Source organism: Alosa pseudoharengus, unplaced genomic scaffold, assembly GCF_046254945.1.
Source record: "Alosa pseudoharengus isolate Yale_2024_CS ecotype anadromous, Long Island Sound unplaced genomic scaffold, YU_APseudo_1.1 YU_APseudo_1.1_scf_19, whole genome shotgun sequence".
Classification (NCBI taxonomy): domain Eukaryota; kingdom Metazoa; phylum Chordata; class Actinopteri; order Clupeiformes; family Clupeidae; genus Alosa; species Alosa pseudoharengus.
Genome location: NW_027468657.1, coordinates 16618787 through 16632433, shown reverse-complemented (window position 1 = coordinate 16632433; position 13647 = coordinate 16618787). Strand labels below are relative to the sequence as shown.

Sequence of the window (13647 nt, the reverse complement as noted above, 5' to 3'; positions counted from 1 at the left end):
GGTATTTTAATATTATGTTTGTTTTGCTAATGCTTAGGCGAGGCCTCCCTGTGGTTTTGATCAACCTAATAATCTTTGAAATGTCAATTGTAAACACTAAGGTGACATGCGTTGAAACTGACATGCCACCAGAACAGACGTTTTATCGGCTTTGAGGTATAATAAAGTCTCCAGTTTTGTAAATTCACATTATATAACATCCATAACGTCACATCCATAACGCACCATTAAAGGTTTGAAAAGTAAGAAAGGGGCACAATTTGGTCATCACACTTTACATTGATATAAATCAGCTTTGCACAGACACTATGGACATTTTCGCATCAACACTGTATGTGTAGCATAAACTTTTCCTATAAAACGTTATGGATGTGACATGGCCGTGGAACTTGCTGACTTAAAAACAAAAGCCTTACAAATGTAAGGAGTTGTGCTCTTAAAGGCAAGCTGAGCATAGACATTGCTCTACCATTCCCTTGTCAATCTGAAATTTGTCAAATTACACAATTTTGATTGTACCTTGGGTCCATTTATCCACTTTTTAAATATGTATAATATTACCATGTGAAAAATGTTGTTTCTGGTATGGTTGCACACCATATTTATGATGTAAAAACAGAGTCATTCTCCATCAAATTCAATCAGATCAGTTACAAACAATAAAATATAGACCTAAATGAAGATTTTAACAACAATTCTATTTGCATATGCACAACTTTTTTTTTCCATGGTAAGGATGACCTTTGCATGGAATTGCCCTGGAATAAACCTATTAAGTGTACCAGTTAATTACTTACATGTACATATGACATGTATGTTGTGTCTTCGATGTCTTGGAACAGGTCTACTAATTCACTACATCAACTGTGTTGGTACACACTTATTGCTCTTTGATACAGTGGCATAAGTAGTACTTGGGCAATTCCATGGAAAATTATGTTTTTTCTAACATCCATAACGCCAATAAAATGTGATGGTATGGTATGATGTAAATGATTACATGAAATTTGAGCATGTGCTATTTTTGGCTGAAGAATGTACATGAGAAAAAATGCACAAAAAATGAATAGTAACATTCACATCATATTACATTACATGTTGTGTCATTGGTGTCTTGGAACATGTCTGCCATTACCCTACATACATGTATCAACTGTGTTATTTATTACTCTTTTGATACAGTGGAATAAACCCATTCAAATAAAGTGTACCAGTTAAGTACTTACATGTACATATTATATACATCCTGTCAATGATGTCATGCATCCTGTAATTGATGTGTTGAAACGTTGTATATCAAATCTTTCATGACCAGATTTACCCCATCCAGCAGGTCTCAGGTCAGCTCTTTGCCTCTGATGAAAATTTAGGCAAATTGGCAACGTTTTGTAAAAGCACTCAGTATTACAATGTAACAACTATAGCCTATATGTAGGTACCCACAAATATATAATGCAAGTACAATGATAGTACAGTACCTGATAGTACATGTTGTTACACAGGTTGTACCACTGTACCTAATTAGGTAGGTACACTGTAACAGCGACACATTAAAATAAAGTGTTGCCGATGAATTTCCCCAGTAGTGGACAATAAAGACTTCTCTTCTAGCCTACACGTCACATGTACAGTAGCCTACTAGAAGTGATGTTTCAGCTAGAAGTGATGGTTCATAAATTAACCCTCCAACTTTGCTGATGCACAGAACAGGTGTGCTGAGCTTTGTTTTTGGCTCTTCAAAGTGTTGTAAGTAAGGTGGTGTAAGTAGCCTATAGGCAGGTGGTGAGACAGGTCAAGAAATATGGTGAGTGAAACACTATACAGTTGATTTTCAGAAGGTGGTTTAGAGTAGTATAAATGAAATATAAATATGTGCACTGTATTACCTTATAAGAGTAGAATAAATATGGCTATGAATAACAATGTCAGTTGATATTATTTTAAATGTTGGTGACACTACAATACCAATAATAAACAATAATGTGAATGCAATATCAATGGGCAATAAATGCAAATCAACAAATACTATAACATACAAACAGGGTGCTTGCGCAAGTCTTGAAAGTCTTAATAAGTATGGAATTTTGAAACACTGTTTTCCAGACCTTGAAAAGTTTTAATAAAGTATGGAAAAAATGTATGGTAGAATCTTACAGTATGCTCAAAGGCATTGTGAAATGAGAAATAGGAAGGTAGGCTATAAAACTATAATTTTACTAACTGGTCACGTACTGTATTAGCCTAATGGAATGATATCCAATCAACGCTTGCTTAGCCTAGTCTGGCACCTTTTCGTCACTGCGGAGGTCTATTGACACATAGCTAGCCTAGTGGTCAACAGAAATGGGTCGTTGCGTGTTTTCGAATTTATGGCTGGATTTGAAGTTAAATGAAATTAAAAATTAGAGTCTTTGCCATACTGTGCAGTTTATTTTTTGTTCTAACCAAGTGCGCTAGGTCAAATGTATGCACTTTTGTGAGTGTTGTGATACAGCTTGTTCAGAAGTTAAAATGAGATAACATAAAGATATGTTCAGTCATGTTAAGGACAGAAAAAATGAGATGTGAGTGAGACTGAATTCTACATACATTCATCCATCCATTCATGTTTTTTTATAGATAGTTTGGTAACACAGTTTATGACAGCTGCTATGAATGTGTTATGAACTCACCCGTCAAGTAAAGTGTTAACGATAGTTTTTGTGACACTTGTTTGATGTGAAATTCATGTACTTGTGATTTTCATGTTTTGAAACATTTTCATTAGTAAAAGCATAATTTACTGTGAATAATGCATTTGTTCATTGAATTATAGCCTATAAAAATTTACATTTCTAATAAACACAGTTGGTACAATCTCAACCACTGAAGTAGGCAGTAGGCACACAAGTATACAAGTACATAAAGTTAAGGTAAACTTAACATAAATGTATTTACACCCCTGTTGACAGGTGCATGCAAAAACACAGAAAGCAGACAAGAATTTTGTTTTTATAACACATGTAATAAGCAATGAACATTTGAAGATGTATTGTTTTGTTCTTCTAACATCAATAGTAGTTGTTCAGAGGTTGTAACATAATGATAAATACATGCTGCCTGTCACATTATGAATATATACCCTGTCTTGTCTTGCACATCAGAAGCAGCAGCACTATGCTATTACATCATTCACCGTAGGGACTAGTTAGTATGAGGGAGACTGAGCTGCCAATCTGGTCCTGCATCATATCTACAAATCGTCCCCTTAGAATTATAAGGTTCTATCTGACATTTTTGTCAAAATTGAGTTATTGACATATTCTTATTCTGTGACACCATAAGAAAGATGAGGTGAGGTGTTTCTTGTAGTTGTATGCATTTTTGGACATTATATCTGAAGAGGTTTGTTCCACTTATCAATATAACTCTATGGAATTCTATGAACTTTGAAGCTCAATATCTCAGAACTACTCAGAACGTAGATAGAACCCTATAATTCTAAGGGGACGAAATATCTGTTCTGGTGCCTGTACTACGAAGGGAGCTTAACCTACCCAGATGTAACCCAGGGTCAGTGGCGTGACTATAGTAGGTGCAGCAAGTGCAGTCGCACCAGGGCCCGTGACCTCCCGGGGCCCGTCGCTACCCCCGCCCTGCCTCCTTTTTTTTTTTTTTTTTTTTAGAACTTTAGAATTTTAGAGCACGGAGAGTGAAGCGTCACTTTGACGATCTATCGGAAGATGAGCGCTTAACCGATGCAGAGAGATACTTCAAAGTGCAGGTATTTAATGCAACTCTGGGCATCATAATCAGTCAGCTCTCCCAAAGATTTGCAAGTATGCGGGGAAACGTTTCATGTGTTTGAATCTTTACGTCCTATGCGGGGAAACTTTTCATGTGTTTGAGTCTTTACGTCCTATGACTCTTCAACTCGCAGGTGATGATGAACTGCTTGAAAAGGCAAGACGTTTATCAGACCATTATAGCAGGGACATTGCACCGACATTCCCAACACAACTTCTCTCATTCAGGTCTTGCTTTAAAGCAGAGATTTCACAGAAGTCATCTATTTTTCAACTTGCCAAAATCCTGGTGGTAGATTATGACAGTGTAACATCCACATTCGGGGAGTGTTTCTGACATTGCCTGTGACTGTGGCAACAGCTAAGCGATCTTTTTCCAAACTCAAACTTATTAAGACCTATACCTAAGGAGCAGCATGGGGCAGGAGAGGCTCCGTGGGTTAGCTATCCTGTCCATTGAAAATACGAGAGCCAGAGCATTAAATATTGGGAACATCATTGACGATTTTGCACAACGAAAGGGGTAAGATGGCCTTCTTCTAATGGCCTAATTCACGCATATTGGGGATTGTATGCATATGAATGATTTTATTTGGTTTCTGGACGGTTAAATAAGTTAGGCTACATTAAGTTTTGTTTCTGCACAGTGCAAGTTTATAAGCAAGCAATCTACGCTTGCAGTTTCAGCAGAGGGTTGAAGAGGCGCATTGAGTGTTCCCATAATTCCATGCGAGTTGATGTTAATGCAGTAATATTAGATTATCCTGGCCTGCAGGCTGTTAATAAAATTATTTTTTAATGTTTTCACATGTAATGGATATGTAGTCGTGTGTTTTTTATTTGAAATTGTAATCTGTATCTACTAAACTACTTCGGTGCCTCAGGCCCTTTGTATAAACAATTGAAGTCACCCTTAATGTGTATTGCATGTATCAGAGCTAATTCATCCTGGGCCAAAGTTCGTTGGAATGGGCCCCGCGTAGCGCTCTCGCACCTGGGCCCACCATTGGTTTGTTACGCCACTGCCCAGGGTTACTTTGTTAAACCGGGGTTGACAAAACCTGGTTATCTTAAGTGGTGTTAATCGGTACTACGACGCTGATTATGAAGTTTATTTGTTGAGCAGGGGTTAACCTAATTGGAGTTTGTGCGCGTTCACATAATAGGGGCGGGTTGCAGCGCAAGTCACCACTTTCAATGATGACGCGATCACCTTATTTTACGGATGAGGAATGCACAATTATTATGACAAGTTATGAGGAATTAAAACCCACTCTACGACAAAAATCAAATACGTCGGCAGTGAACAAAGCAAGGCAAGGCTGTTGGCAACGTATTGCAGATCGGGTAGCCTAAATGCCTAAAAGTAAAGTTTTATTTCCACATGTTGAAATGAGTTGAAATAATTAAATTGCCTATTTTGAGTTCATAGAAATGCCTACAGATGCAACACAATTTAGAAGTGGGCATATAGATTACAGTAATAGGATAATTGAATGTTTAAGTAGCCCCCATTGACTGATTTAGTGTATGCCTAATCCTGTGAACATTTCAGATGCACAAACACATTATTGAATAGTAGGTTTATATAGTTATAGCTTGCATTAATATTTCTTAATTATGAAAACACGTAGGCCTAGTATGCTTATAGCCTTCATTTGGCCTCTGTTTTACAGCTAACAAGAAAAAGGTGTCTTTGAACACTACTGTAAGGAGTGTTTTACAGTAGCAGAGGAGTTGGCTATCGCAAATAATAGTGGAAGGCCGATTGTGGAAGGGGTTGAGGGAGGCATTCGGTCGGAATCTGGTGCTGTGGAAATGTGTAGCCTTTATGTGCAGGGTAGGCTACAGTAATATGACATTCAATTCAACAAGTTTGTTAAAATGGTGATTTTAATTTATTAGGCCTAGGCTATGTCCAATTTATTTTAGGAAATTCTTGCTCAGATGTTCAGCATACTGTAGGCTAGGCCTATGTCCGATTTATTTTCGGACATACAGTAGCCTATTCTTGCTCAGATGTTCAGCATCACCGATTAGATGGAATACATGAATGTCCACGTAAGGGCATTGCTATGACGGGTGACATTAGAGACTTCCTCCTAGATCATCTGACAAAGATAACGAATTCCTTCGGCGGACAATCTATATCTTCATAGAGAATATCGTATATAGGCTATATGGCGGTCTCTAAAACCCCTCGCCCTGCGAAGAGAGCGCCTCACGATTTGCGCTCCAATGTCGTATGCAGGGGCGCCTGCAGGAATTAATGCTATGGTACGCACACCCATCCCCCCCCCCCCCCCCGCCAAAAAATTCACGCCTAAAACAAGTGGAACCGTCGGCTCCTCGAGGCTTATTACTTAAACGAAGTTACAGCAGCTATAGGCCCGAGGTGCAGTGAAATGGCGTCATCTGGTGGTCATACAATTCACCCGCTATTAGACCCGAAGTGCAGGAGAAGTGGATATTCAACCACGCCATCCTTCAGGTCGCAGCGACACGTAGGTGTACTTTATGTGCTGTGTCATGCTGCCATCTAGTGGTTGTGGAATATTTAACACCCATTATAGTTCTGGGAATAGATGTGCCCTCTAATTATTTGGGTAATCCATCTGATAAATTGTGTTTTTCTTTTTATACTTCGTACCTTTATAAATTGAAGTGTATCATGAAGGTACCTTTTTCAATGTCATTACTCTGACATTCGACATTAGTCGACCATAAATTTGGGCAATGGGCACATTGTTAGGGGTTGACACTTTGCATAAGATTTCTCCACATTACTTGATCCAAATTCTGTGATTTTTGTTGTATAAATGTTGTACAATTATGTAGTTTCGTATCAAAGTGGAATGGTTGTTTTCATAAGTCAGCGGCGTTAGTTTGAGCACATAATTGACGTTTTGTTTACACGTGTTCAATGTAAGTCAATGGGAGCCGGAAATACATAAATAGCGGCGTCCAAAGAATCTTTTGCCGGATAGCGAGACAGCGGTCATTGAGCAGCATCACTTGTTGGTGGTAGAGCCTCCGATCCTCGACATCTAGAAAACAGAGTGGCTCTGTGTTGTCACGATACCAAAAATTATGACTTTGATACAATGCCTGCCATAAATATCTTGATACTCGATACTGAAACGACATCCAAATCCTAAAATATCTGGAAAAGAAAGGACGCAGACCTCCAAGTGTATTGAGTCATTTGTGTTGAATTTGGTGCACATTTGGTCAAGTCTGGATTTTAAACTTCTAAACTTTCTACATAATTATTATTTTTGTTGTCAGCAAAATAGTAGTTTGTATGTGATTAAGTCCTTTACTGTTTGTTATAGCTCATTGATATTGTGTGGTGTTACAAATTACCTTTAAAGAAGCCCTATGCAGGTCTGGTTATTCCTTCGCTGTTTCTCGGTTTCGCCTGATTTGGGCTGGCATTTTTCACGACATAGCTCCCCCTGCAGCTTCCGTAGCAAGTGACTGCTACGCTAAACCCCCACTAGCTAGCGAGCTAGCCATCAATAAACCAAGCTAAACACATAGGGCTGACAATAAAACGGTCGAGCAAACACATTGTTCAAGAGACTATCAAATCACATTATAAAAACGAAGTTCACTCAAGGGTAGGCTACTTACAATTTCAACAGCAAAAAAGCCAAGTCGGAGTCCCAGGGCCGTTTCAAGGAATTTGGGGGCCCCAAGCAAAATGGACATAGAGCTACCCCCCCCCCCACCGCACGCAAAGCCTAAAGGAACCACCGCATAGCCATACAGTTTAAGTTCACCCACAGTTTACATAAATACAAAATTTTGACAGTGCAATACTGCAGTTGCATATATATATACTGTGGTACCACCGTACCATAAAATCCAATATAAATGTAAAAAAGTGCACAATAACTAAATCCAACATACTTAAACACACACACACACACACACACTCACATTAACATTTTTCAGTTCTCACAAAGTGAGAAAATAAAACACTGCCATCTTATGCAGAAAAAGGATGCATTGTTCAAACTATAAAGAGTGCAGGTTGTATAGCAATTTGAAAATCCCACATAAATACAAGTACACACACACATACACACACACACATAAGATTAACCTTTCAGGCCATCTTCATCAGTGGAGGTATCTAGGAAGAGCCTGAGGGCTGAGAAATTTAAGCAAAGCACCTTGAGGGAGAAAGAAAAGATATGTTAGCATTTCCATATTTTGATATTTAGAAGGGATGCAGCTGCTTTCACAACTACCAATGCTTACTGTAAAAACATCCCAAGCTAATGTTATACATTGACCTAGGCCTACTTGTAGCTTAACATAGCATTTAAGCATTCTGCTGTTTGAGAATTAGACAGACGCACCTGATGCTTTAAAGACAGTAAACAGATGGCGTGCATGAATACTACTAGACATGAATGTTCCAGTCTGCTTTGATGCACGGAATTTATCGTGTGGTTTTCCTAACCCCCATTTGGTAAATAGATTATCACGGTCGAATAGTTAGTATAGCAGAGAAGCTATGCCACTTTCATCAAAACCTATTACAAAGCTATAGCAATGTTATGTCATTATATACGATAAACAGTGATTCTGGAACAGATCTGCGTCTTCCTTATCCTGTTAATAAACATATTACAGTATGTAACCATATTCCGTCCGTTCGAAAAAAAAAGTTGCGCTAACTGTTCTAGTTTGTTACAAGCAGCATGGGCCGTCAGGCAGGTAGTTAACATAAACATTTTTTGCTAGGCTAGCCTTCCTGCTGTGACATTACACCATTTGTACAATACAAGTAGAGCTATTTTATCCAGTGTAATTTATCACTTACCACTATCTTGTTTTTTATTGTCATCCTCTTCCTTTCTCTTCTGGCTTCCGGACGCATAACTCCGCTTCATCATGACTGCCTGTTTTATATTTTCGCGGCAGCAGCAGAGGGCTGGCTGCTGTCAGCGACTACTGAGAGGGGCCCCCTTGAGGGGGATCCCGGTATTGCCGGTAACAGTGTCGTTGCACTTTACTGCATTGACTATCAAAGGGGCGCTCACAGTTTGTCGTTGTATTTTATTTTTAACCAGTCGTCGTCTTGGGGCCCCTGGCCAGCTCGGGGCCCCAAGCAATTGCTTGGTTTGCTTGCCTTCTAGCGACGGGCCTGCGGAGTCCGTTTTGCGCTCTTCTTAGAAACTACAATCTGACTACATTTTCGAGTATTTCCGCCGAGTTACATCCGGATGTGTTCGGACCGCGACCAGAAAGTTGCATATTCGTTTTTTCCGCGGAGAAGCACTAGGGGGAGACGAAGCACCCACCAAACGACCCAAAAAGTGTTGTAGAACCATCACAACGACTCTCAACCTGCATAATTAAGGTCATTTTTGCTAAAATTGTTGCATAGGGCCTCTAAATAGCCAAAGTAGGCTAGATCAAGGTCAGTGTTCAAATTACTGCATGCAAATCACTTAATGCTATGCAGAAGAGCCTAATCTTTAGGCCATCTGATGTAGGCTACCCTAGGCCTTCCCGTGTTTATGGGATTTCTTCGACAGTTGCAAAGGGGGAAAAAGTGAAGATAGTCTTCTTTGCTCCCAGTGTAATTTAATAAGTTTGACAATATAAGTTTCAACCACTCAGGTCTTAATCAGATAGGCCTATACACCATTATCTGTTTTGCTATCATTTGCTACCACATAACAAATATCAAATAACAATACGAAAGTTTCTCACAAACTTTCCTGCATACCCTTAAATGTGCTGTAGTCAGATGTCCTAAAGACATACTGTATCTAGACTGTACTATACTGTAACTATACTGTAACTAGATCTTGAGGATCTATTACCACTGTATCTAGACTGTACTATACTGTAACTAGATCTTGAGGATCTATTACCAGTGTTGAATGAGCAGTTTTTTCAGTGATCACTACTGGACATTCCACATTGCTAGACAGCACCTGTGAGGATAGGATCCACTTCACAAATAACCTTCATTAATAGCTACAGTACAGGGACATTAATCAGTTCATAGCTGAGGATTTGTCCTAGGTCCACTTTCCTTTCAGCATCATATGCAGTAATGATGCACTGGAGAATGATTCTTTTTGTTGCACTATAAAGGATATCTTGTCTAAATTCTTTGCAAATAATGCAATCTCCATAGCACTCTTCAGCACTCCTCAAACATGCACATTCTTCCATTTTTCTGCATGGCTGGAATTTGAATGATAGGAAAGTGAGATGTTTTAACTAGGCAAGCACAGTCGCCTTTACAGTAAAAACAAATACAGTGTAAATCCTCTGTAAAGACTGACAACTGTTCATAATAGTTAGTGACAAAGGACTTTCTACAGAAGAATGAGCAGTCACCTAAAGTACTATTCTATCAATTTATTATCAAGGAATCTATTTTGTTTCTAAATGTCACACTGACTTTTTTTTTGGCCTTTTTATGCTTTTAATGATAGTGACAGTGGAGAGTGACAGGAAGCAAATGGGAGAGAGAGCAGGGGTGGGATCCGGAAAGGACCACGGGGCGGGAATCGAACCCGGGTCGCCGGCATACGGTGAAGGTGCCCCAGCCAGTTGCGCCACAGCTGGGGCCAACTGACTTTTATCTATTATTTAAATTTATATTCTAATTTTAGCTTATTTTCATTTGCTACTTGAGGGACATTGGGGTAATTCCTGTCCTGTCCTGTAATTATGCTAATTAGCAAGCTTAAAATTGAGCTTGGTAAACAAAATATTTTAATTCAGCACCCTCAAATTGTGTGAAATAGCCCCTTTACCGACATTTCCTCAAATTTGCCAACAGGACTTTTTCTGAACGATTGTTAGATATCTGCTCTCCCTCCTCAGGAATGCAAAAGGCTGGTCTCACAGATGCCCAGTTGATATCGCGAGTCACTCATAATCAAGACTAGTCGTCCATATTCATTCACATTTTTGTCCATGATGTCCAAAGGAGACTCTCAGATCAGTGCCATGTGTTTGACGTCAGTTGATCAGTCTTTTGTTTTCTCAATGAGTCTGACATGTGCCGTAGGGAAAAGACAGGAAAGAAGAAAAGAGAAAAACAGACAAAACAATATGCAAAATTTCAAATCAAGGAAATTAAACAAGTTTCTGGTGTGTCTCAGTTTGAAAAATGTGTTACATAAAATAAATCATTAGCTTCTACAAATATCAACCTAAGAAGTAATTTTGCAAAAGACTGATGAGGCTAGTATGGCCTGTTTGATAATCATTGCTTGTAAATGGTATCATTTGCTCACTGAATAAAATGTAAAAACCAAAGTCAAAGAGAATCAAATCAAATAATCAAGTATAGAAATGATATTAATTAATAGAAAAGCAATTGTTCAAAGGATTCATCTGGAATACACAATTCAAACATAAATCCATGGTATGTGACGTATGGGAAATTAAAAGGAAAAACAAATTAGTCTGTTATTTCATGTATTGTCCTCCAAACAACCCAGATTTCTCAGTTTGATATAATGTAACCACAAGATACACTGGTGGCAAGTTCTTCACCTCCAGAGGATTGTCGTTCTGTCGTCAGAGGGTTATCTGAAATCACAAAGGGTCTAACTCCAATACCGGACCGTTACTCTCAAATCAGGGACTTTAGTGTTGCTAGCTCAGGGACTTCAACAGTTTGTCTAGTCTTCAGTGACACATGAGTTTGACTTTGAAAAACAACACTGACCAAAAGGTATCTGATTTTCAGATTCCTCACTACTGAAAGCTAATAACCCCAAGAAGGGAATACTAAATATTAAATTTGGATCAGCATTAAGGTTAAGAAATACTCTAATACCAATACCTAAGCTTAGAAAAAGCTTGGTTACACTTTACTTGACAGTGTCAACATAAGAGGGACATGACACTGTCATGAATGTATCATAAACAAGTCATGAACATTTATGACATAACGCTTCTGTTGTTAAGTGACATTCGTTTTTTGTCATAACATGTTAGGGTTAGGATTAGGATTAGGTTTAGGGTTAGGTTTAAAATTATGGTTAGGGTTGGGGTTAGGATTAGGTTTAGAGTTATGGTTAGGGTTAGAAGTTAGGGTTAGGGTTAGGTTTTATGTGTCATGACAGTGTCATGTGTTCATGACAATGTCATGTCACTCTTATGTCTACTGTCAAGTAAAGTGTTACCAAAAGCTCTTTCATGTGATGTGTGATGAGTAGGCTACTTCTCGAGTAGTTCAACTGAGAAGAATGGGTGAATTTGGACGCACTTTCTTTCTTCCATGCGCTGTCACTTTCTCCACTTCGTAAAATACTAAATTAATTTGTGCTGTGAATGCTAAGATTATTTTGATAGACCATAGGCTAATAAAAATCTCTATTAGTTGTATGCAAAGCAGAATTATTAAAGAAGGGGGCACTAAGGCCAACATGGCCTGTAAAACACTGATTTTCAAAGGGGCATCAGGCCCAACGCAAGGGGCAACGATGGCCGTTGTGGCCGCCGAGAAATTCCTCCCCTGGTTGTGTGCATAGTTTCATAGAGGTAAACGGTTAAGAATATGAAATATGAAATAATGTATTTCTAGAGACCTTTTCTTAAATTGTCTCAAATTGGTTCCAGTGTCATGGAGAAAGGATCAGCATCCCCTACACAGAGCTGTGTGTCCATGAAGAGTGATGATTCTAAAAATGGCGTGCCGCCTGACTTCAGAGAGACAGAGACGCCCTCTGAACAAAGGTATTTAGTTTATTTAAATAACACTTGCCTGATGGATGCTACTATCTGCTACTATACCGCTGTGTCGACGTTACTTTCGTGATTTCGTTATTTAAATAAACTCCTGGTGTACTTACAAACTTTTCAATGCCTCGTTTTATGAGTAAAGAACATACTGTAGAAGTTTCGTACCATTCAGGGCATTATTAGTGGGGTAATTTACGAGATAAAAGTTGGTTCCATTACGCCTGCAGAAACGAATTAGTTTCTGACAGGGCTACTCGATCAGGGTTCGACCAAGGGAAAACAGGTTCTGGGAGGGTGTTTGGCTCAGGGTCATGGTGCAAAGGACCCTAGGGTGAAATTACTCCGAACCATCGCTTTAAGACTCCAAATCTTTGAGAAAATGAACAACATTAAAACAAATAATTTCAACAAACAAACATTTTAAGTAATTACTACTCTAAACTAGAAGTTATTCACACTCATTTTTTTAGGAAGTTGATGAACTGAAACATAATAATTTGACAAACAAACATTTTAAGTAATTGCTACTTAAATTGTTGATAAGTTCAATGAACCTGATCATTTTGAAACCATTGTTAAAACTAACAAAATTGACACTGGAAATGGAGTTGATGTTTTTAAGTTATCACTCCTAATAATATATTCATGTTATCACCATGACTCATTCAGTTTCTCAAACCTAAACATTGTCACTTCAGTCTCTTATATTTTTAAGTTGACTTCACTCTATTGAAACACATTTTTTGACTGTTTAGGTTTACTATTTACCTCAAAGTCAAAAATATTTTATTTGTATGATTCAAATAAAAAACTACTCAAAAGACAATTTCCATTTATTTAAGAATTCCATTAGAATTCTAACAGAACAACATCCCCAGCAATGCGGTTAATACAGAACATCAAAGAAATAACAACATTTTACCACTTCAACAAAGGTAATAATACTCAAATAACAAAATAATAGGCCAACATAAATAAAAGCGAAAAAGCTCCATTGCTTGCTTGAGTAACATGCTGGCAGTACCAACCATGAGATATGGAAAACAGAATGCTTACTCATCCATCATCAGCAATTTATTTTTAAGGCTAAGCAGCAATTTAGGAGGTAACCGCAGGTCTTCCAAAC

At 38.4% G+C, this 13647-nt stretch overlaps 1 protein-coding gene across 2 annotated transcripts in view; it reads left to right on the top strand.

Annotated features, from left to right (window-relative positions):
* The window catches only part of LOC143132392 (uncharacterized), a 151276-nt gene that overhangs the window by 22327 nt on the left and 115302 nt on the right, over positions 1-13647 (top strand). The window contains exon 5 of one of the 2 annotated variants that reach the window (XM_076291873.1): positions 12399-12515. The exons of the other annotated variant lie outside the window; for it this stretch is intronic. Coding sequence (XP_076147988.1) covers positions 12399-12515 — 117 coding nt within the window. The remainder of the gene's footprint in view (positions 1-12398; positions 12516-13647) is intronic. 2 annotated transcript variants of the gene reach the window in all.